This window comes from Grammomys surdaster, unplaced genomic scaffold (assembly GCF_004785775.1).
Source record: "Grammomys surdaster isolate TR1022 unplaced genomic scaffold, NIH_TR_1.0 62, whole genome shotgun sequence".
NCBI classification, from domain to species: domain Eukaryota; kingdom Metazoa; phylum Chordata; class Mammalia; order Rodentia; family Muridae; genus Grammomys; species Grammomys surdaster.
Window position 1 is genome coordinate 16854857 of NW_021604564.1, and position 23846 is coordinate 16878702.

The 23846-nt window shown below is 44.5% G+C and overlaps 1 protein-coding gene and 1 pseudogene across 3 annotated transcripts; one reads left to right on the plus strand and one right to left on the minus strand.

The window, feature by feature from the left end:
- Window positions 1–10067: 10067 nt before the first annotated feature.
- On the minus strand, window positions 10068–10262 carry LOC114616833 (annotated as a pseudogene).
- Window positions 10263–12262: 2000 nt separating this feature from the next.
- Znf639 (zinc finger protein 639) lies at window positions 12263–22864 on the plus strand. 3 transcript variants are annotated; one of them, XM_028763369.1, is made up of 7 exons: window positions 12263–12329; window positions 14497–14724; window positions 15870–15940; window positions 16795–16863; window positions 18588–18698; window positions 21124–21258; window positions 21654–22864. In XM_028763369.1, exons 4-7 carry the CDS (start codon window positions 16806–16808, stop codon window positions 22805–22807), a joined length of 1458 nt encoding a protein of 485 aa, XP_028619202.1. In that variant the 5' UTR covers window positions 12263–12329; window positions 14497–14724; window positions 15870–15940; window positions 16795–16805; the 3' UTR covers window positions 22808–22864. The 3 variants fall into 3 exon arrangements, with proteins under 3 accessions (XP_028619202.1, XP_028619210.1, XP_028619204.1); XM_028763377.1 differs by lacking the exon at window positions 15870–15940; XM_028763371.1 differs by lacking the exon at window positions 12263–12329 and having other exon boundaries at window positions 13732–14724.
- Window positions 22865–23846: the final 982 nt, after the last annotated feature.

Genomic DNA, 23846 nt, shown 5'->3' on the forward strand with positions numbered 1-23846 from the left:
GGGGCAGAGGGGCAGAGGGGCAGAGGGGCAGAGGGGCAGAGGGGCAGGTGGATCTCTTGAGTTCAAGGCCAGCCTACATAGTGAGTTCCCAGGACAGCCAGGGCTAGTAGAAAAGGTGCCCAAACCTTGAAATGTAAATATAATGACCAGAGAGAAACCTCATTCTTGACGCTGTAGATGGAACTGGGGTTCCACCCTCTCCACCTCCACCCTCACCCCCACCAATATCCTCTGAACCAGGGCCTCATACAGTAAACCCTGAGTAGAGAGAGGTGAGGCACCCATAAGATGCCCTGGAAACCAGCAGCAGGCTCTTCACTGTCCACCAATGTTTACATTAAGTTTTCTCTGCTGAAATACCCATGGGGTCCTCTCCTGTCTCCTCCGGCCACAGGTACCAGAGGGCAATCTGTGTCCTTTCCAAAGATGTCCCTGTCTTTAGTCCAACCCTGCTTGGGTTGGTGCACACAGTCCGTGGCCGTGACCCAGATCTCTGCATTGCTTGCGGAATAATGTGCTGTGCAGGTATGGTGCTTTCGATGACTGTTTGGATCCCAGTTGGTGGAATGTTAAGGAAGGGAGACATGGTCTTGCTGGAGTAGGTATGGCTTCACTGGATGTCAGCCCACCTCTTGGCTAACAAAGCCAAGTCTCAAGGACCAAAGGATATATTCTAAATATCCGAGTAGGGATAAACCAGGGGACTCCGGGGTTTTCTTTGTTGTTGTTATTGTTGCTTGTTTGTTTGTTTTTGTTTTGCTCAAGTAGTATGTGATGGTTTGTATATGCTCAGCCCAGAAGAGTGGCACTATTAGAAGGTGTGGCCCTGTTGGAGTAGGTGTGTTATTGTGGGTGTGGGCTATAAGACCTTCATCCTATCTGCCTGGAAGTCAGTATTCTACTAACAGCCTTCAGATGTAGAACTCTCAGCTCTTCCTGCATCATCCCTGCCTAGATGCTGCCATGTTCCCTCCTTGAGGATAATGGACTGAACCTGTAAGACAGCTCCAATTAGATGTTGTCATTTATAAGAGTTGCCTTGGTCTTGGCATCTGTTTAAAGCAGAAAACCCTAACTAAGAAGCTAATCACTTCTCATTTTTAGTATAAAGCAAGCAAAATGTGAGTTGAAATTTACTATAAACTTAGGTGAATGCAAGAACTGGAGAAATACACCTTGTGCCACATCTTAGCATCTTTGGTCATGTGAACAAGCCAAGAGTACTCTCCCTGGGCTTTTCTTTGCCTTTCCAACAGGGATAATGTGGATGTGCCAGGCATCCCCTTTATGTCCTTGCTTTCAAGTGCGTTAACTGATCATGATTTATGCAATTCTTTCTAGAAGGTCACACTGTGGGAAGAACATTCTGTACTTTATCTCAGCTTTCTTTACACGGGCTGCCACACATGGAGGAGGTGTGTCACTGAGGCTGGGCTTTGAGGTTTCAAAAGCCCACTTCAAGCCCAATCTCCCTCTGTCTACCTGCTGCTGCCTGCAGATCTGAATGTAAAGCTCTCTGCTACAGCTCCAACCCCATGCCTGCTTGTCTGCCTACCTGACTACACTCCCCGCCATGATGATGGTCATGGCCTCACCCTCTGAAACTGTAAGCAAGGCCCTGATTAAATATTTCCTTCCATAAATGGCCTTGGTCATGGTGTTTCATCACAGCAGTAGAACAGTGACTAAACGTGGCAGCAGTACAGAAAGCTGAATACAGTAAGACTATCTCCTTCCCCATCTGCTTCTGCTTAGGGACTATTTCCACTAAGCCACTGCTGGCTCTGGGCTGATTCACAGGAAGCTGAAGTAGAATCCCAAAAGCAGTTATAAGACTGTTCATCCTCTGGGGACTTTTGAGGGCCTTGCATGTACATGACCTGTTTTGACATTTGCAAGTGGAAAGATTTTTTTTTTTAAGAGATAGAACATTTGAGGACTAGAGAGGTTGCTCAGTGGCTAAGAGCATGTGTTTCTCTTGCAGAGGACCTGGGTTCAGGTCCCAGCACCCACATGGTTCTGTGTTATCTGATGCTGTGGACACTGTACACATGTGGAACATATATACACAAACAGTCAAAACACACGTACATAAATAAAAATATTTTTAATTATTTATTTATTTTATGTATGTGAGTACACTACACTATAGCCGTCTTCAGACACACCAGAAGAGGGCATCAGATCTCATTACAGATGGTTGTGAGCTACCATGTGGTTGCTGGGAATTGAACTCAGGACCTCTGGAAGAGTAGTCAGTGCTCTTAACCGCTGAGCCATCTCTCCAGCCCCTAAATCTTTATTTTTTTAAAGTAGAATGTTGATACAGGGGAGGTAGCCTCTGTTGGTAGAGTGCTTGCCTAGCATCCGTGAAGTCCTGAGTTCCACCTCCAACAGCACATAAACTGACAAGGTTGTGCACACTTGAAATGCCATGAAGATACTAAGTTTAAGGGAAGACTTAGCGTCTTAGTTAGGGTGTTAATTGCTGCGACAAAACACTATAACCAAAAAGCAAGTTAGAGAGTGAAGGGTTTACTTGGCTTTTACTTCTACATTGCCCTGGTCGTGCTGTCTCTTCACAGTGATAAAACATTGACCAAGACAAATGGCATCATTACAGTGGGCTAGTTTATCCCACATCCCAATGCTGTGGGCTCTATTCATTTTGCTCATGGTTTCCTAAAATCCATTTGTTGGGTCTTGGTACTGTTTCCTACTCTACTGGAGTTCTTCTCACGAAGACATTGCCCATGCATATGTTTTGGAGAAGTATCCTGTTTCCAAGTTTCTATTGTAATATTAAGGTAACTGAGAGCTACCCCAAATCCTCTCATCAAGGGATTCTGAAATAGGGCCAGGACATACACACTAAAAACATAGGTTTGGCACTAAGGAGGCAGAAACAGAAGAGTCTTTACAAATTCAAGACCAGCCTGCTTTATATAGTGAGTCCCAGACTAACCAGAGACACATAAAGAGATTCTGAGGAGAAAGGATATACGATTCAACAGGTACATAGTTCTGAGAAGCCAAATGGAGGACCCCTATTTAGTCTCTCATGTGCTCTAAGTATCCCTTAGATTCATCTTTTTTGTATTATAGTGGATTTAAGATTTGGGTACATTAGTTCACAAAGGTCAGATGAAACGTCTTCATGTTTCCCTGAGGGTGGAAATGCTAATTACCCAATATGTTCCATCTCCTTTCAGTCAGTAGAGGTGTTCCCGTGTAATTAGTCTCCTGCTTCTGAACCGAGAGGGAGTATCCCCAAGGACAAATCTTCCTTTGTGCCGGAACTTCCAAATTAAACTTGGTTGTCTTGTCAGGTCAATTTCCATGACCAGGTCCCAGGCTGAGAGTCCCTGAAAGGGCGGAGAGATGCAGTCCACGGAGACAAGGGACTGTCTACAACAGGAATGTTTTCAGCAGCTACATCAGAGCTGAGTTCTGTGAGGAAAGCGAAGACTCCGGGCTGGCTTGTCGGTCTGTAGCTCAGTGTCACACGCTCAGCATGTCAAAGGCTACAGTTCCAACCCTCAGTGCTCAAAAACCAACAACAAAGATGATGGGACTCACACATAGTCAGACCACTCCCTTTCCTGTGTATCCAGGGTCCCATGTAGACCAGGCTGACCCCAAACTGACTTTGTAGCCAAGGATGATCTCCTGATGACCCTGCTTCTGCACACAGGCATGCACCACCATGCCTGCCTAAAAAATGTAGGAGCCAATGCTCAGGTATCCCACACCTTCTATAAGCAGTTCAGTTGGTCTATTATTTTTCCTGAGAGGGTAGTGAGCTAAACCATGGCAGTGTATAACCATGGGGTTCTAGAAAGCTCCTCCTGCCCTTGTCTGCCCTTGTCATTCGAATGTTCTTTCCTGTAGGAGCTGGCAGCACATCCATTTTACCCTAAGCTCCAGCCTCTGAGGCCGACTTTTCCCTCTGCTGCTTCTATTGTCTGTCAGGTCTGCACATCTGCAGTAGAACTGACTCCTTCCATTTCTAATCAGACCAACTGGCTTTGTTATGTACTTATGCCTGGTTAAAATGAATTTGAATTCCCATCCTTATGAGTTTACAGGTTCAAAGTTTAAGCCAGTTGTGGTGACATGTCTTTAATCCCAGCACTCAGGATGCACAGGTCTCTGTGAGTTTGAGACCAGCCTAGTCTACAGAGCTAATTCCAGAACAGCCAAAGCTACAAAGAGAACCCTTACCCGGGTGGTGGTGGCGCACGTCTTTAATCCCAGCACTTGGGAGGCAGAGGCAGGCGGATTTCTGAGTTCGAGGCCAGCCTGGTCTACCAAGTGAGTTCCAGGACAGCCAGGACTACACAGAGAAACCCTGTCTCGAAAAAAAACAAAAAACAAACAAACAAACAAAAAAAAAAGAAAAACCAAAAAACCAAAAAAAAAGAAAGAAAGAAAGAAAGAAAGAAAGAAAACAAAAATCTAAAGAGAGAGAGAGAGAGAGAGAGAGAGAGAGAACCCTTGTTAGCTACAATAGGTTTGGATGTGAACTAACCACTCAACAGCACTTACTGCACCTATGTATGGGCTTTTATGGTTTCTTGCTACCCCTGGGATGCACCCCAACATAAAAGAGACACCAGTACCAATATAAGAAGCTATTTGGGATAAGACTTCCATTTTGAATAGGGCATTGAGTGAAGTTTAAGTCCCCAAGACCTCTCTGGGAAATGACATCCTACTTGGCGGAAAGAGACATGTACATAGGTAACTGACATCCTAGTTGGCAAGTTAAGACATGAATGTTAGGCAAGGCAAGTCCCTTGTTACAGTTGATACCCCAACCAATGGGAACAGGATAACTGCACAACAAAGACATGTTCCTCTATTCTTTTTTTGGGGGGGGAGGGGTGTTTCAAGACAGGGTTTCTCTTTATAGCCCTGGCTGTCTTGGAACTCACTCTGTAGACCAGGCTGGCCTCGAACTCAGAAATCCTCCTGCCTCTGCCTCCCAAGTGCTGGGATTAAAGGCGTGCGCCACCACTGCCTGGCTCAAAAACATGTTCCTAAGGAAATCTCCTATCCCTAAATCCTGATTGGCACAGGTATTTGTGGATTTTAGGCTTAAAAGTACAATAGGATCTTAACTCAATGTCATATTAAGCTCCCGGTCAGCTCCCAAGTCTGTCTGTGACCCTGACTGATCAATCTTGGGGTGTGGAGTTCAATAAACCAGCCTTCTTTGACTGAGAATGGTGGTGTCTGAGTGGTTTATGCAGTGATCCCCAGACACCAACAACATGTACACTGTGGCATGCACAGGTGAGCGCTCTCTCTCTCTCTCTCTCTCACACACACACACACACACACACATACACACTAAATATAATTTTTAAAAAGTTAAATTAATCTTATGCTACTTCACACAATATGTAAAAATTAACTTAAGATCATCAAAGACCTAAATATAAGTGAAAACTATCAATGTTTAGAAGAACATCCGGTGTTAGCTGAGCGTGGTAGAGTAGGCATGTAATTCTAGTACTTTGGGAAGCTGAAAGAGGATGAGTTCAAGGACAGTCTGGGATACAGGACACCCTGTCTTAACAAAATTGATTATTAATTAAGATGTGCAAAGAGTGCCAGGCAGTGGTGGCCCACGCCTTTAATCCAAGCACTTGGGAGGCAGAGGCTGGTAGATTTCTGAGTTCAAGGCTAGCCTGGTCTACAGGGTGAGTTCCAGGACAGCCAGGGCTATACAGAGAAGCCCTGTCTGGAAAAAAAAACCAAAACGCAAAACAAAAAAAGATATGCAAAGAGGAGATGTAGCCAAGAGGCATGGGTTCAAGTCACCTTGAGTGTGAGACCCGAGGACTAAGCCCTTCTCTTCCCTGGCATCATCTGTGGATTTTCATGTGACAAATTTGAATCATGTTAGATATGCTCTAGAAGCTTCCCAGACAAGGTTTGTCTCCTGCCTGGGCATCGGAGGGGATTTCTCTTTCTCTGATGTGACGGAGGCTCAGAACAGCATAAGCATGTCACTCCACAACTTTCTCAGTAATAGGATCGGCCATTTCATTCAGGTGAGCCCTCGCTTCTGCTGCTTAATGTGCACAAAATCCGCTGTATAAAATGATCCCTGGGGTTGTGTATCTCCTCAAAGAAACGTTTCCCAGATAAGAACTGATACCCAGACTAGCCTAGCATGGTGACTAAGCCCTATAATGTCAGCATTTGGAGGGTTTCTGTGGGTGCTAACCCAGCCTGGTAACTGATTGAGCCTTGGCTAGGTGTGGTGATCTATGCCTGTGATCCCAGCTTGTAGCAGGCGGAGGCGGGAGGGTCAAAAGGGTCTTTGGCTACACATTGAGTTTCAGGCCAGCCTCGGTTATGTAGGACCCTGTCTCAAGACAGAAAAGGTAGGCCTGAGGAGATGGCTCAGTCAGTAAAATGCTTGCTGGAGAAGCATGAGAACCCAAGTTTGGTTCCTCCAGCACCCATCTAAAAAGCCAGGTGAAGTAGCTTGTGTGTGTAATCCCAGGGCTGGGGCTGCAGACACAGCAGGATCCCTGGGCTTCCTGGCCAGCTAGCTCTGCTTACTTGTAGAATTCCAGGCCAATGAGTAACCTGCTCCAAAAAAAATGAGGTAGAGGGATCTCTTCAAGACACACACACACACACACACACACACACACACACTTTAAAATAAAGTTAAGAAAAAAATTGAAAAGTAATAGTAGTAAAAATTTTAAACTTCGGAAGACATGATTAATACAGTGAGAGGCCTGAGGAGGTTCACTGTGAGCTAAAATAAACAGGTCTAGGCTGCCTTTCTAGTGCACCTCAGCAGCAGGTATGAATCTAGGCCGCTGGTGAAGCACACCTGCCTTTGTCCACACCTCGCCCATGGCCAGCAGCCTTCCTCCTCTTTGTCCTTTGTCCTAATAATTCTCCCAGAAGCCTGTAGTGATTTGAATATGCTTAGCCCAGGAAGTAGCACTATTAGGAAGCAAGGTTTGCTGGAGTAGGTGTGACCTTATTGAAGGAGGAAGTGTGTTACTGTGGGGGTGGGTTTTGAGACCTTCCCCCATAGCTGCCTGGAAGTCAGTCTCTCCTGGTTGCCTTCCCATCAAGATGCAGAACTCTCAGCTCCTTCTCCAACACCATGTCTTTTTGGAAGCTCTCACGCTTTCTGCCATGATGATAATGGACTGAATCTCTGAAACTGTAAGCTAGCCCCAGTTAAATATTTTCCCTTATAAGAGTTGCCTTGGTAATGGTCTTGTAAGGATATAAAAATTCATAGAGAAGCTTGAGACCCCTCATCTGAATTAAGGTTGGCAGGTTCACAGGCCTAGGTTCCAGGAACTAGCTGATCACTCTAAGAAAGAACTAGCCAGGGGGCAAGTCAGCCAGGTCGTTCAGACAAAGAATAGCAGAACTAGTAATACAAGTTGGCCAAGTCACCCCAGGGAGTGACTGACCACAAGGTAAATGACTAGGCTAAGGTCACATTCCTGAATAGAATGTGTACAGGATGTTTCCCTCTCCCCATCCTGGTTTGTGACTAGCTGAATAATAAGTTGAAACTTTCCAACTATTTTTATGATGTAGATTGGGCTTTCTCCACTGTCACCTCCTGGTTTCCCCTTTCACCCCCCTGGTTTGCAGTTTTCTCCTTTAAATACCCCTTGCTCCGGAACCTCGAACCTTGAGGTCGACGCTTTCCTTATGAGTGTCGGCCTCAGCCGACTGATATCCCAAAATCCTGAATAAAGCCTTTTGCGGTTTGCAGCAAGTACGGTCTCGAATGATTCTGGGTGATTGAACTCCCCTGTGGCTTGAGTGGGGGGTCTCCCTACTCCCGGGGGCCTTACAGTCTCTTTGCAGCAATGGAAACCCCTAAGACACTTCATTGCTAACCTGCACCCCCCCCCCATTAAGTTTTATAAAAAGATAGGGGAGAGATGGAATATGTTTTGGTGGAGGTGAAGTAAGGTGTGGGGGAAGGGGGTACCCCCCCCGCCCATACTGAGGCATCCCTTCCCCTGAGGGACCAGCCACACGAAGAAGGTGTAGTATAGAATAGTTTATTCAGGGCATGGGGAGGGGAGTTGAGAGGGTAGTAGAGGCAGAGAAAGGCAGAGAGAGAGAGAGAGAGAGAGAGAGAGAAGTAGAGAAGTAGAGGCTGGCCATGAGCACGTGGAGAGAGATGAGGGAAGGGAATGGGGAGAGAGGGGGGAGGGATGAGAGAACAGAGCAAGAGCAAGAAGGCAAGAGAGCAAGAGAGAGCAAGGGGTGAGCAGCCCCTTTTATAGTGAGTCAGGCATACCTGGCTGTTGCCAGGTAGCTGTGGGAAGGAGCTTAGGAAAAAATGCCAATACCCCCAGTGCAGGTAACATTTGTTCAATTCTGAATGTTCTTGTAGGTGGAGATTTTCATCGACTGTAGTCACAGAAACAGGCATGTAACAAGCACTCTGCAAGTGATGTTCTGTTCCATCCCCCAGGGAGCAGAGCTTACAGGCTTGCGCCATCAGATCTAGCTAATCTTGATAGTTTCTAATATTGTTCACAGTCAGCTGTCTGGGAGACCCTTTGCTCTCCCTACCTAGGTGGGCTGTGAGAAACCTCTTCCAGTGCCAGCCTTTGGTATCTTTTGTTTCTCTAGGCGTTTGGCCGCAGTGATTGATGAGAGCAGACAGGTGGGGGCAGCAACAGTATTCTTACAGCTTTCCCACCGCAGGACTCCTAATTACAGCTGTTATGCCAGGCTAGGAAGTAGAGATTCCTTGGTCCCTTAACACTAGCTAATGTTACAACTCTTGGCCTGGGGTCTGGAATCTTGAAGACAGTTCTCTGGAACCCTGCTGGTGACCATAGCCTGTGATCTGGCCTCTGGTTCCTTAGAGACTTCTCTGCTTCTCCAGCTTCAGTTTCCTGCCCTCCATACTTTTGAACTGTCAGCTGCTGTTTCAGCCAACCAGTAGCTGGCCATCTTGCTACTTTTGTAACTCAGCCTGAAGCTTGTTTCTGCCACCACTGCTACTCTACTGTCTGATGCTGAAATGTAACCCGTTACAGTCCATGGCTTCTGGGGAGTGGTATTTGGGGGGGAGGTCTCAGTTTCCTTTAAGGGGTTGGTCCCTGGGAGGCTGATCATGCTCAAATGATGACAGTGAGCAACACAAATTGGACTTGGTTTTCTTTCCTTTTTTTTTTTTTCCTTTTGTATGTGTGTGTGTGTGTGTGCTTGCGTGCTGGGATTACAGTAATTTGCTGCCGTGTCTGTTTTGGCAAGGTTTTGAAAAAGGTGCAAACAACTTAAACATCACTAACTTTTCTATGGTCACTCGCAGTAATTGTAAGTTGCCACTAACATTTTAATTTCATCAGGAATATTTATATTCTGAAAAAATATATAACTGAAAAAAACCTGCCACTTAGATCAAAGGATGTGGGAGTTGGGAGTTTCCTTTCTTTATTCTGTTCTATTATCCACTGTATAACAAACATTTGTGTGATCAGGAAAAATTTTAAGCTATGATATACCTGTAGGGAAAAGTTGGGAAGATAGTAGTTAAATATTCCTGTAAGATGTTATCCAAGGGCTTTCAAGATTTTACCTAGCTGCACATAGGGAAGGGGAAAGGGGAACCCTGAAAAAAAAAAAGAGGACCAAATTTGTGACAGTGATGCATGGCCCTCCCTCTTCCCACCCCCTCTCGCTCTAGCGAGCAGGCAAGAGGACACGTGCTTACTTTTTTTTTAGGCTTTAAAATGAGTTGGTTTAATTCAAAGTGGTACAGAATTCAGAATACAATGAAGATGGAACAAGGCTCTAGTGGGATTCTAGACTGGGTTCACTTTAAATTCACAGCTGAGGTAGGAATTGCTGAACACTAGAGACAACGAGCCATTGCATTGTTCACTTTATTCATTTTTTTTTTTTTACAAATGTACAACAACAGGCTCCAGTATAACACTTCATCCTAGCTATTAGGTGGCAAAGATGTTATGGCAGGGAATCCAGATGTTTACATAGGGATGGAGGAGGAGGGTCACATCACCTCCGATGTGAGGAACAGCTTACTTTTTGCCAGATTTCTTGATTCCCACTGTGGCCAGGGGGCCCTTCCCCGCGGCCTTGGCTTTTAGCTCCTCGAGTTTCTTCTGTTCCTCCTTTTGTTTCTGCTTGAAAGCTTTATCTTCCTCGTCCATCTCCTTGGTCTGCTTCTTGGGCTGTTTCAGGGGCTTCTTTTTGCCACCTCCCCGGCCCGACATGGCGCCTCCAGCCCCTTCACCAGACCCTGTGCTTACTTTTGACTACGAAATGCTTTGGAACGAAACCGCTCTGTCGTGTTAAGTTAAACCCAAGGGCAAGAGTGAGAAACCCTGTAACTGACGGTGATCGCATGGCGCCCCCTTGTGACCTCTTCTAGATTCACAATGAGAAACCAGTAGCTGCGGGCAGCGTCTTTATAAATTCAACAGTCTTGTATGGATCACGCCTCAATTCCCTATTCTGTGCGAGGTGCTAGGTATAATAGGAGTAAAGAGTGTCTGCAAATCTTGTCTTACTCTATTTGGGTCATATTGGCGTGTCTGAATATTCATTTGTCTAAGACGAGAACGCCTACAGATTATGAGGTCACCAAGCTGAATCTCACAAACAAGTTGTGTCTCTCCAGTATCGCACAGCTGGATTTCCCCAGGCGTAGTGATGGAGGGGCGGGGGTCAGTGACGACCGGCTGAATACCAGGTGATTGACTGCAAGAACAAGGGGCTAGGTTGGTGAGACACGAGCCGCAGCTGGGACCTAGCAGGTAACCTTGGATATATGGTACCCCGATTCGATTTAGCAATTCACTTACAATTAGTTGAACCCCAAGGGCTTAAATGACAAAACCGAGTAACACCCACAAGCTTGTTTTTTATAATTGTACTGAAACACTTCAACTCGCACCCAGAGTAGGGGTTGGGGAGGCAGCTCAGTGGAGGAGACCTAAGATTACATTTTAAAATGTTTTTTAAATTTTTTTTATTTTTATCTGTATGAGCGTTTTACGTGAGCTCAGAGGTGAGCCTCATTGTGAGTGTTGGGAATTAAACCTGAGTCTCCTAGTAGAGGAGCCAGTTTTTCTTTCTTTCTTTTTCTTTTCTTTTCTTTCTTTTTTTTTTTCGAGACATGGAACTAACTCTGTAGACCAGGCTGGCCTCGAACTCAGAAATCCGCCTGCCTCTGCCTCCCAAGTGCTGGGATTAAAGGTGTGCGCCAGTTTTCTTAACCGCTGAGCCGCTGAGCCGTCTCTCCAGCCCCTGGAGTCCATTCTTAACACTGAAAGAGGGGCGAGAAAACACACAGCCGCACGCTGGATTGTTACTTGTAATGCTGAGGGCTCAAACCTCAGTACTCGCCCTGCAAAGCACAGACCACTACTGAACTCTACTGTCAGCCCGAGGGATAATTCAAAAGTTATGTTCACAGTTATTTATGTTCATTTGATTTAATCCTTTGCTTATTGCCGGTCAAGGTACGAAAAGGATTTAAATGATGGGATACAACCCTTTGTGATTGCCTCGGGTTCACTCCACCAGGACTTCTTTTTAGGATTTATTTTTTTTAGTATTTAGGTGGGGGAACGGGGAGGTGTCTGCCTGCGGAAGCTTCATATCCCTTGCTGTTGGAGTTACAAGGCGTTTGTGAACCACCATGTGCATGCTTTCTCTAGAAGAGAAGTAATACTCTCTTAACTGAGGGAAGCCATTTCTTCAGCTTTCCATTCTCTAATTCCACCTCCAACCTCCCAAGACTTCAAGAACCCAGGGTGTGGTCTAAGGACCCATCTCGAGTCACATCCCTTTTTTTTTCTTCGTCCTGGACTTATCTAGCCCGGATGTTGGGACTTGAGTACAACAGCAATGCGTGAAACACTGAGGACCCTGAGGATCAATCACTGCGAGCTTCCAGGGAACCGACGTGTGGAAAGCGCTGAGCTCAGAGGGGCAGGTGGCACGGCGGGGATGTGCCCGCAGGGGGCGCTAGACTTCTGCTAGCCTCTCCTAGTTCTGCTGCTAGGCCCCGCCCTCAGCACGAAGCCACGCCCACTTTCGCACTCAGGTCACGCCCTCATCCTTAGGGTTCCCGCCCCCCGTTCCCCATCTTTACTCTCGCGGCCTGCTGTGGCGCATGCGCGGGGTGACCGGGTGAGTGCGGCTGGGCCTGGTGGGCAGGGAAGGGCAGGGCCAGGGAGGGCGCGGGCGGCTGGGGAGGGCGCGGGCGGTGGCCCGGCAGCCCCCTCCGTACCATCATCCGGGCGTGCGTCGCCGGAGCTGCGCTGCTGCGTGAGGTGAGGGCCGGCCTCCGGGGCCTGTGTGCCAAGCGAGGGCCGCAGGGCGAGCGGGGCCTGCCCGGCCCGGTCGGTGCTTGTCGGCCGCTCGGGTGGACTCCGCGGCGGGGGCCGGGGTAGGGGGCTATGCCGGCCTGCAGGAGGCCGCTCTCGCCGGAGACGCTGGAGTCCAGCGGGGCCCGGGCCCTGCGTCCTCACGGACAGCGGCTCTCAGGAGAGGCCAAATTAGACAAGTGCTCTTCGAACCCCGCTTCAATTCCTGTTATTTGTGACAGGGTCTTGTGTAGCATAGGCTGGCCTTAGAGGCGTGTGCCACCACCCCGGGCTTCAATTAGAACGTGAAAATTCTCTTTATGTTTGAAATTTTACGTGCTTATTGCGTGTATGCATGCGCACGTGTGCCATGGCGCAAGTGTAGAGGTCAGAGGACAACTCTCTAAGGGGCTGTTCTTCCCACCATGTGGGTTCCGGTGATAGCACTCAGGTCGTCAGGCTTAGCTGTAAGCGCCTTCTGAGCCGTCACACCGGCCCTGGAAATAGTTGTTTTTATTGAGATGAAAAATAAAATGTTATAAACGTCTTAAAAACGCAACGACCCAGTCTCAAAAAATTCGGTACTGGGGACTGGAGAGAACACCCATTTGGAGTAGGTTCGTGATTGCCTCTAGCTTCTCCAAATCCGACACTGTTTCAGACTACACACGCGCGCGAAAATAGTCTTTTAAAAATGTGTCTTGGCATTGTGTAAAGATATCTGAGGTTGCATGAGAAACCTTTGAAATGGTTTGTCTCTGGGAAGCACTATTAAGTGTTTTGAAGATGCCAGGTGCCAAGATGCCTGCATGTGGGTGATGTGTTTGTTCTGTTTTTAGGACACAAGAGTCTTTCTGTGTAATCTTGCCTCAGCCTCCTGGGTGCTGGGGATGTCAGCTGTGAGCCACTGATCTCTGCTGTTGATATGGAAGATGCCTGCCCTTTGCCTGAGAATGGGGTTGGGCTTTTAAATGCTATTTTTTTCTTTCTTCCGAGTTTTCTCAAAAAATGGAGAGCAAGACAGAAGTATTGGTGTATGCCTTTTAACAAACAAACAAACAACCTGCCTAACACCAAACATAAACATAAATTCAGAATTAGCACATGACTACATCCCATCTGTTGATTCTTTTTTGAAACACTATGTACTTCTGGCTGGTCAGGAACTCACTGTGTAGACCAGACTGGTCAAGAACTCAAGAGACTCCTGAGGGCTGGGAATGAAGGCCTGGGTCACAATACTCAGTTTTTTGAGACAGGGTTTCTCTGTGTAGCCCTGGCTGTCCTGGAACTCCCTCTGTAGACCAAGCTGGCTTCGAACTCAGAGATCTGCCTGCCTCTGCCTCTTGAGTGCTGGGATTGAAGATGTGTGTCACTACTGCAGGCTGATTTTTTTTTTAATGATACATTGTAAACTATGGATATATCACCACTATAACTTTTTTTCCTGGGTGAATGGATTTTAGGTGATTAAATTTCAGATGTCCTGGTTTTCTATAGTGACACCTGTGTATAATTGGGGAAGGATAAGTTTCCGATGGTTCACAATCTTTTTGAAAGGATAACTAGTGAGCACGAGTTTATATGGCTTACATTATTTAATTAAAAAGCCAAATTTCTCAAGCTGGCAAGATGGTCAGCTTACTTTACAGTGAGTAAGGGACCTGCTGCCAAGTCTGAGGACCTGAGTGGAATCCCCAGGACTCAACCACTCCTGTGCTGTGGCACTTGCATATGTGTACACTCCAGATGTCTTTATGAAGGCACTTGTGCATACACAACTCCAATACTGTTGGCTTATGTAAAGGCTGGCTGACAGGTCTTGGTTGTGAATGGTCTTAATGAACCTTTGGTGATGTTCAGTCCTGAAAAGTCACACTCCTCCACCGTCCTCACATGACAAGCCAAATCCAAATTGCAATTTTAAGTACTTGTGATACTATGCTTGGTTTCCTTTTCTTTTTTGCTCATGTTCTGAACAACTTGAAATATTCTCTTGACAGTTGTGTTCTCCCCAATATTAGAATAGAATATGGGCTATAAGAAACTTTGTCTCCAAAAGAATGCTGTTTATGGTGTTGGGTGAGGCATTTTGTCTATGTATCTAACATTTCTATAAGAGTATGGCTGTCAGTTTTTCAGATTATCACCTCCTCTGTCCTGCTTGTGGTTAAGACCCTGAAGCAAGATGAACTTGCTGGTGGCAGTATGGAACAATGAGGGTTCACACACACACAGTTAGTTCCCTGATGCCAGAAGCTTGCCAGAAGTTCGAAAACAAGTGTTCCGTATTTGGTCCTTTGGTTCCATCTATGTTGTAACGGATTTTAATGGTGTCGATCTCTTCTGTGCTTAGAATGAGGTGAGTTTGATAAGGGAACCCTTTTGTTTTTCTCCCAGGATTGTTGGGAAGATGACCTAAGCAATAAGAATGTGCTTAATAAGTGTGTGATCATGTGACATAGAGAAGTAGCAAGTGCCCCTCAGGGAGGTTTTCACTAGAAATGAGAGATTCATCTCATATTTGCCTGGGGTACCCCAAAACTCAGGAGGTAGGACAATATCACAATAGGGTTCGGGGCTAGACTGGACTATGCATGTAAACCCTGTCTCAAGAAACTAAAAAGGAAAGATGGAGGTAAAGGCAGTGGTTAGGGTGCGCCCTCCCTGCTCTCTGCAGCAGCAGACAGGCCTTAAGCCCAGTGGAGGAGGGAGTTTTAAGTTAATTTGAGGTTAATGGGTCACTTTATTTCTGTGCTTATTTCTAAAACTAAAATGAACTGAAAAACATGGACTTTAAATTTGTTAGACTTCTGGTCAAACCTAACCCTACCACATGTACTTAATATCCAGCTGACTTGACTGTGTTATATCTCCGTTTACTAATTAATAACAAGGTATAGAACCAACAGTTTTGGCAAGGTGTAGATATATAACCTGAGTGAATGAAGATGTACTATCTGGTATATAACTGATATTCAGTAAACAGCACTGATGTGTAAAAACTTGGACAGTTTTAGATGTATGATTCTATATTTGACTTTATTTGTACTTTTTTCTTAATATATGTATGTGTGTATATGTGTAATATTTGTCCCTTTGTATCCCTGGCCTGAAGCTTACTGTGTAGATCAGGCTGGCCTCAACCTCACAGAGATCTGCCTGCATCAGCTTTCCAGGTGCTGGGATTAAACATGTGTGCCACTTTGAACAGCCATAAACTAATATAGACTTATTCAGTGATTTTGGTATCAAGATATAGCTGTGATGATAAAAAAGGTACATTCATTTCAGAGAAATTGGAACTTTTATATATGATTGGATATTTACACATATACACACATATTTATGTGTTATATATAAATAGTTTTGAAAGCATAAGGAGGATGTCTGCGCTTATCCTTTCTGTTGCTAACTTAAGGTGTGGAAGGGTTTCACCTGTGAGCCCTGCATGGCTCACTTGGTGGCGCTTTTGCTTACGTGACTGCTGCTCTCTTTCACTTGTAGGCACTTCCTGCCATTTGTGGAAACTTGCCTATAGTTCACTTTCCTCACTGCAGTATTGAGAGTTATAGCAAGTAAGTGGAGTACAGCAAACTAATTGTAACTTTTCTAATGGCTCGTGGGAGTTTAGTTATTGGGGTGGTTGCTACACTTCTTAGTAGTGGTTGCTACACTTCTTAGTAGAATGTTGAATGTGACCTCATAAGATTCTTCCTTCTTGAAAATTACTTATGTTCTAAGATTCTGTGCAACACTTTTTTTTTTCTGGAAGCTATTACATTGATATAGACTCACAAGTATATTTTTAAGGAAAAATATCCGTCTTTAGGTTGAAATCTGTAGAAAGTGTATGCCTACAGGCATAATGGCTTGTTTGTGTATGTCTGACAGGGTCTCACTTTGTAACCATGGCTGGCCTAGAACTCTTTATGTAGACCAGGCTAGCCTTGAACTCTGCCTCTCTCGACCTCTGGAGTTCTGGGGCTAGAAGATGTGTGCTTGCTTTGTTTTATGAGACAGAGTCTCATAGAGGCTTGTCTGGAAGGCATAATGCTTTCAGTAGAAGCATTGTGCAGTGTTTGTTGTTCTTCTTGACATTTATTTTCATGGTCCATACAGACTCCTTTATAAAATAGTTTGTATGGATGGATGTCTTATACCACATGCATATCTGGTATCCTTGAAGGCCATAGAGGGAAATCAGATCCTCTAGAATTCAAATTATAGGTAGTCGTGAGGTGCCTTGAGGGTGCCGGGAATTGAACCCAGGTCTTCTGAGAGAGCTGTCAGTCTTCTTAGAAACTACTGAGTCATTTCTCTAGCACCCCTCCCCCAGGATTTATTGCTAATAAATTCTTTGGCTCAAAAGAACTTTTATAGTAATATCAGTTATTGTACCATGTTTGTTAAAATGTTTTTCATTTTTTAGATTGAAAAGATATGAATGAATATCCTAAAAAAAGAAAAAGGAAGACTTTACACCCCTCTCGCTATTCAGGTTGGTCTATGAATTATTTTTGAAAGAGTAATGGATTATTGTTATTCCCATCGATTTTTGCATAAATGATAAGACAGTATCTGGACCTCTTCTCGGTATGAGAACACAGACTAACTCCTCAGCATATACATTATTATATGGTTGGGGTGCTACAGGGATGCTTTACAACTTTACACTCTGCAAGCCAGGGCTCTGGGGGCTAGACATACTTAAAACTAGATTTCCAAGCTTCCTCTTCACGAAGAATAATTAGATTTTGCATTGAGGAAAAGAAGCTGTGTCTTATACATTATTTTTGGAACTGTGAACTTTGTGTGTTTATGTGTATGACTGGTGTCTAGGGAGGTCAAAAGTGGGTATTGGATCCCCTGGAACTATAGTTACATGTGGTTGTAAACCATCGGTTGTGTGCTACAACTGAACCCAGGTTCTCTCCAAAGAGTAACAAGTGCTCTTAGTCACTGAGCAATCTCTCTACCTCAGTTTTCATTTGGATTGTATAATCTGTGATTGAATTGGCTCTCCTGTGTTAATATAAGAATACGTCTGGGCTGGGCAGTTAGCTCCATGGATAGAGTCCTTGCCTAACATACGTGAAGCCCTGGGTCCACGTCTAATCCCATTACTTGAGAAGTGGAGGTAGGCAAGATCGAGTAAGGCCAGCTTAGGCTACTTGAGACTTAGTCTCAAAAAAGGGTGGAGGAGGGAGGGAGGCTAGGAGGTGGTGGTGCCGCCTTTAATCTCAGCAATCAGGAAGCAGGCTGGTCTTGGAAGCCAGCCTGGTCTACAGGGCGAGTTTCAGGACAGCCAGGACTATTTCACACATACTCATTAGCTTGTTCTATGCCCAGGTCCTCTCTGAAGATAGTGAGCCTTGCCTACTGCTTAGTGGTAGCATTTGGGATGGCTGCTATTCAGAAGCCATCTCTGTTCTTGAGACTATTTCTCCTCATGTATTATGCTTTCTTGGTACTATGTGGCATGCCTTCTTGGTAGTTCATGGTAGTTAATTCACTGTTTTAAATATTAGCACAATATTTATTACATATGTATACTTTATAAGATTGAAATTATAAGGCAAATGTTTTCTTGTGTATTTTAAAAGCTCTTAAAGGTATATTTTTATGTGTATGAGTGTTTTGCCTACATGTGTATGTGTGTACCACAAGCCTGTGCCTGTGGAGGCAGAGGAAGGTGTCAGACAGATTCCCTGGAATTGGAGCTAACAGTTATGGGCCACCATATGGGTGTTGTGAACTGAACCCAGGTCCTTTACAACAGAGTATCTGAGCCATCTCTCTAGCCAATTTCTGTTTCCAAAAATAAGTAAAGTTTTTATTCCTACGTTATTTAAATTCATTTTAGAATTAAGGCCCAGGTTGGCCTCACTGCTGATCTGCCTTTGTGTTGACACTGTAGGCATGAGGCAGCATTTGACTTCTATTACAGTCTAATCAATGGCTCTTTTAAAGCCAAATGTTAGTGTTTGATCTGAAGTATAAAGCTGAAGAACATGCTATATTTTTTCCTACTGAAACTCATTAAAATCATGAAAATATGGGTTAGGGATATAGGTCAGGGTAGAGGGTTTGCCTGGCATGTGCAAGGCACTGGGTCCAATCTAACATTGGGAGAAGACACAGACAAAAGATGGCAAGCTTGTGCATTGTTAGACGTGTGTCTTTACTGTGCTGGGAATTGTCTTCATTTTGTCTCACATTCAGATTCTTCTGGGATAAGCAGAATTGCAGATGGAGTCAGTGGAATTTTTTCTGATCATTGTTACAGTGTCTGTTCTATGAGACAGCCAGACTTAAAATATTTTGACAACAAAGGTATGTCTCCTATTTTCCAGAATACTCTGTGTAACTTTGTTTTTACAGAACCTAGGGATGCCTCCTTGTGGGTAAGTTTCTGTCTACCTTTAAGACCTGACTTCTTTATAGTACTACAGAAAAATAAAACAAAAGCTGCCTTTGTGTATTTTCCCTTGGGAGCTATCTGAAAAGTTTGGATGTGGGTTTATGGTTTCAAGACAGGAAAACATTTCTCATTATTACAGTGTAAAAAATAAGCTTTTAAAAATCAAATTGGTCCTTAATCCCAGCACTTGGGAGGCAGAGGCAGGTGGATTTTTGAGTTCGAGGCCAGCCTGGTCTACAGAGTGAGTTCCAGGACAGCCAAGACTACACAGAGAAACCCTGTCTCGAAAACCTTAAAAAAAAAAAATTAGTAATTTCCATTTTTAAGCAAACTCTAAGTCCTTTTTAGTTGGCTAAGAGCTGATACACACCCGAAGTGATGTGGAGTTGGAGTATTGGTAGTCAGGTGTTAGGAAGCATCTTGCCCACTTGTCTCAGCCTGGAGTGCTGACTGATGGAGGGGAGGAAGGATGGAGAGCGGCGGTTTGGTGTGTCTCAGCCTCGAGTTGTCTGTTGTCTGCTCTTTTCTAGAGCACTGGTAATTGGTAAGAAGGTGCACCCACTGCTGCTCCCCAGCTGTGACTCAGTCATAAGTGTGAGCCCATGTCTGGCACAGTACTGACTCGCATGCTTACACACAGACATGCTCACAGACCTGCACCTTGTACCTGTGGAGTTCACAGAACTGTTTTGCTTTTTAAGTTGAGAGGCCTAAAAGAAATACCATAGTAGTGAGACCAGTTTATGTCCAGATCTTGGCCTAGGAACTAAGGCCCCTATAGACATGGCTGGTTCTAGATCTGGGAAGGAAATAGACAAGATGTGTTTGGATTATCTTGTGGTACTGGAAAATAGGGAAATATTGAAAAGCAGAATGATACACAGTGTGGATGAGCTAAAGGAGCACAGAGCCAATTGGAGGTGCTCTTGAGGGCCTTGGGGAAGCTCGGTTGACAGATTGCTTGTCTATCACATATAAGGCTCTGCCTTTCACTCCAGCACTGAAGACCAAAAAAAGCTCAAACAGTCAGAACTGAAGTAATTTGAGAAAACATGAATCTATACTGTTATAAATGATTTTGTGAATATATAGGGATAGAAGAGAAATTGTCTGCACAAAAGAATTCCCATTTATGCTGGGCAATGGTGGCGCACGCCTTTAATCCCAGCACTTAGGAGGCAGAGGCAGGCGGATTTCTACAGAGTGAGCTCCAGGACAGCAAGGGCTATACAGAGAAACCCTGTCTCGAAAAACAAACAAACAAAAAAAAAAGAATTCCCATTTATTTATATCAGTGTTCTTCCTTAGGGAGATGGAAACCCATGCTCCTTAGTGTGGGCTTCACAGAGACTTCCAGGGAGTAGGGTAGGAAAAGGACAGTACAGAAACCAAAGCGCTCCATTAGCCAGGTGGGGAGGGGCAGCTCAGCAGTGTGTGCTAGGGTTTCTGCCTTCCAGGAACTCATTACAATATAGTGATGAAAAAAAAACGTTAATTTCAATAATGGGACATTACAAAATGTCTATAAAGTAGTCCTTAGAACAGTCAGTTTCCAGTTACCTAGAGAGACATGGCTAAATTTAATGTGGGATCCAAAATGACACTGGGTAAAAACCAAGGAAGTCTGGATGAAGTGTGGGCTTTCATTACTAATAATGGATCATCAGTAGTCATGTGTCAGTTATTAGTTGTAACAAATGCCTCATATTCGTGTAAATAATTAATAGCAGGGAAGTGCTTGTGATGTATTAGGAGCGCTTTATCCTATTTTCACAATTTTTTTCCCCTAAAACTCTTCTTTTAAAAACAAAGTCTAACGGGAAGTGGTGGCGCACTTGGGAGGCAGAGGCAGGTGGATTTCTGAGTTCGAGAGTTCGAGGCTAGCCTGGTCTACAGAGTGAGTTCCAGGACAACCAGGGCTACACAGAGAAACCCTGTCTCGAAAAACCAAAAAAAGAAAAAGAAAAAACAAAACAAAGTCTATTAAAACATACATGTTGTGGTCCAGTTTCTCTGTTGACCCTTATTTCAGTTTCCGTGCTAACTTGGAGAGAACAAGATTAAAGCAATAATGATTCAGTCTCACTCAGTATTTTAAAATTCCTTAGGATATTCAGACTGTATTCTAGTATAAGTAGCATATAAACAAAGGCAGTGGGGGGTTGGTTTTTGCATATTCTCAATGTCTTTAGGGATCTATAAGTAATATGTCCGTTCAAGGCTAAGTCTAAGTTGTTAGTTTCTATTGCTGTTAAAATAGTGTTTTATAAAAAAAAAATAGTATTTTATGATGCTTAATGCTTTGATATAAAATGGTTTTCCAAATTCTTCTTACAGATGATGATTCTGATCCTGAGACAGCAAATGACTTGCCAAAATTTACAGAAGGAACCAAGGCCAGAAACAGGAATCAGAGCTACCTGGTTCCCAGCCCTGTGCTTAGGATTCTAGACCACACGGTCTTTCCCACAGGTTAGGGGAACTCATTAATAGCATTTAGCATATTTTGTTCAGATCAGCTAAAAGTAATGTATACTGTAACTTCCTTTCACAGGATTCTTTCTTTCTTTCTTTCCTTCTCTTCTTTTTTCTTTTTTCTTTTTTTTTTTGAGACAGGGTTTCTCTGTGCAGCCCTGGCTGTCCTGGAACTCACTCTGTAGACCAGGCTGGCCTAGAACTCAGAAATCCACCTGCCTCTGCCTCCCAAGTGCTGGGATTAAAGGCGTGTGCCACCACCGCCCGGCTCACAGGATTGTTTCTAATGAGGTTTATTTAGTGCAGTGCTACAGCAGTGAGGACAACTGTTTCTATAGGGGCTTATTTATTATTTAGTACAGTGCTATAGCAGTGGGTTTTCTTTGTTTCAGAGAAGTCTGCTGATGTTGAGATCTGTGATGAAGAGTGTGCCTCACCCGAGTCAGTGCATCAGCATCCTCGAGAGGAGAGCCCTATAGAGGTTCATACCTCGGAAGACGTCCCAATTGCAGTAGAAGTGCATGCGATTTCTGAAGATTATGATATAGAGGCAGAGAACAATTCCTCTGAGAGCCTCCAAGATCAGACCGAGGAAGAACCACCAGCTAAACTCTGTAAAATACTTGACAAGAGCCAAGCTTTGAATGTGACTGCTCAACAGAAGTGGCCTTTGCTGCGAGCCAACAGCAGTGGCCTCTACAAGTGTGAACTCTGTGAATTCAACAGTAAGTATTTTTCTGATCTAAAGCAACATGTGATCCTGAAACACAAGCGCACTGACTCGAATGTGTGCCGGGTGTGTAAGGAAAGCTTCTCCACCAACATGCTTCTTATTGAGCATGCCAAACTTCATGAAGAAGACCCCTACATCTGTAAGTACTGTGACTACAAGACAGTGATCTTTGAGAACCTCAGCCAGCACATTGCAGACACCCACTTCAGTGACCACCTTTACTGGTGTGAGCAGTGTGATGTGCAGTTCTCCTCAAGCAGTGAGCTCTACCTGCACTTCCAGGAGCACAGCCGTGATGAGCAGTACCTGTGCCAGTTCTGTGAGCATGAGACAGGTGACCCTGAGGACTTGCACAGCCACGTCGTCAATGAGCATGCTCGCAGACTGATCGAGCTGAGCGACAAGTGCGGCAGTGGTAGCCATGGGCAGTGCAGCCTTCTAAGCAAGATCACCTTTGACAAATGCAAAAATTTCTTCGTGTGTCAAGTATGTGGCTTTCGGAGCAGACTTCACACAAACGTCAACAGACATGTGGCTATCGAGCATACTAAAATATTCCCTCATGTTTGTGATGACTGTGGGAAGGGCTTTTCCAGCATGTTGGAATATTGTAAGCATCTAAATTCACATCTATCTGAAGGGATTTATTTATGCCAATATTGTGAATATTCAACAGGACAAATTGAAGATCTTAAGATTCATCTAGATTTCAAGCATTCAGCTGACTTGCCTCATAAATGTAGTGACTGCTTGATGAGGTTTGGGAATGAAAGGGAATTAATCAGTCACCTTCCAGTCCACGAGACGACCTGACTGTTATCTTTACATAATGTTTATGTAAAATAATAAATTCTTTTTTAATGTTAAAAATGGGCAAGCTGAAATACTTTTGACAAGTTTTCTGGCATCACTGTATCTTTCAATATATAATTATACTTAATGATGGTGGTTTCAATTGCATGACAGTCATAGTTACCACTTTTGGTGACTACTACTCATTTCTTGCCTGTGCTCCAAGTTCATGGAATGGAAACAAAGGTACTGAAGAAACTGACAAGAACTACTGTCTTGTCTTTTTTTTTTTGTTGTTTTGGTTTTTCGAGACAGGGTTTCTCTGTGTAGCCCTGGCTGTCCTGGAACTCACTCTGTAGACCAGGCTGGCCTCAAACTCAGAAATCCGCCTGCCTCTGCCTCCCAAGTGCTGGGATTAAACGTGTGCGCCACTACTGCCTGGCATCTGTCTTGTCTTTTTAAACCCAAGACAACTTTGTATGAAGTAGGCTACATGTATTGACTACAGTAGTAGAGCACAGAGTATGTATGTGTGGTGGTGGCGGTGTTTTTTATAATTTATGTGGGGTGTTTGCCTGTTTGTAAGCACACTAGGTGTGTGCAGTGCCTATGGAGGCCTGAGGAGAGGGCATCAGATCCCCTGGAACTGGGGTTACTAACAGCTATAATTGCATTGATAACATGGTTTCACCCTATAGCTCAAGCTGGTTTCAAACTGTCATCAGTCCTGCCTCAGCCCCTCAGGTGCTGGGATAGGATGCATAAAATACTACATCCAATGAATTCTTTTTAAGGCTCTACTTGAGTTGAAGGATGCAATGTAATGTAATGGGGGAGGGCCAGGAAGGTGTGAGACAGTAAAGATGCAAGCACCTTCTACTCCTTATAACCAACTGGCATTTTATCTTCATCTAAGTACCTGCTACCAGAGCTCTTGGTATTTCCTCCTCAGTTATAGAACTACAGTCATGCCCCAACTTCTGACAAAAATTTACCTATGAATTGAGAACTACTAAAGCATTCATGTCAAGTTGGGAATGGGTATGAAGGTTTTCTAGCG

Coding starts and splice junctions, on each gene's coding strand:
- Znf639 (XM_028763369.1), top strand. CDS start 16,806: ATGAATGAATATCCTAAAAAAAGAAAAAGGAAGACTTTACACCCCTCT. Junction 18,699..21,123: donor AAAATATTTTGACAACAAAG/GTATGTCTCCTA, acceptor TTCTTCTTACAG/ATGATGATTCTGATCCTGAG. Junction 21,259..21,653: donor CCACACGGTCTTTCCCACAG/GTTAGGGGAACT, acceptor TCTTTGTTTCAG/AGAAGTCTGCTGATGTTGAG.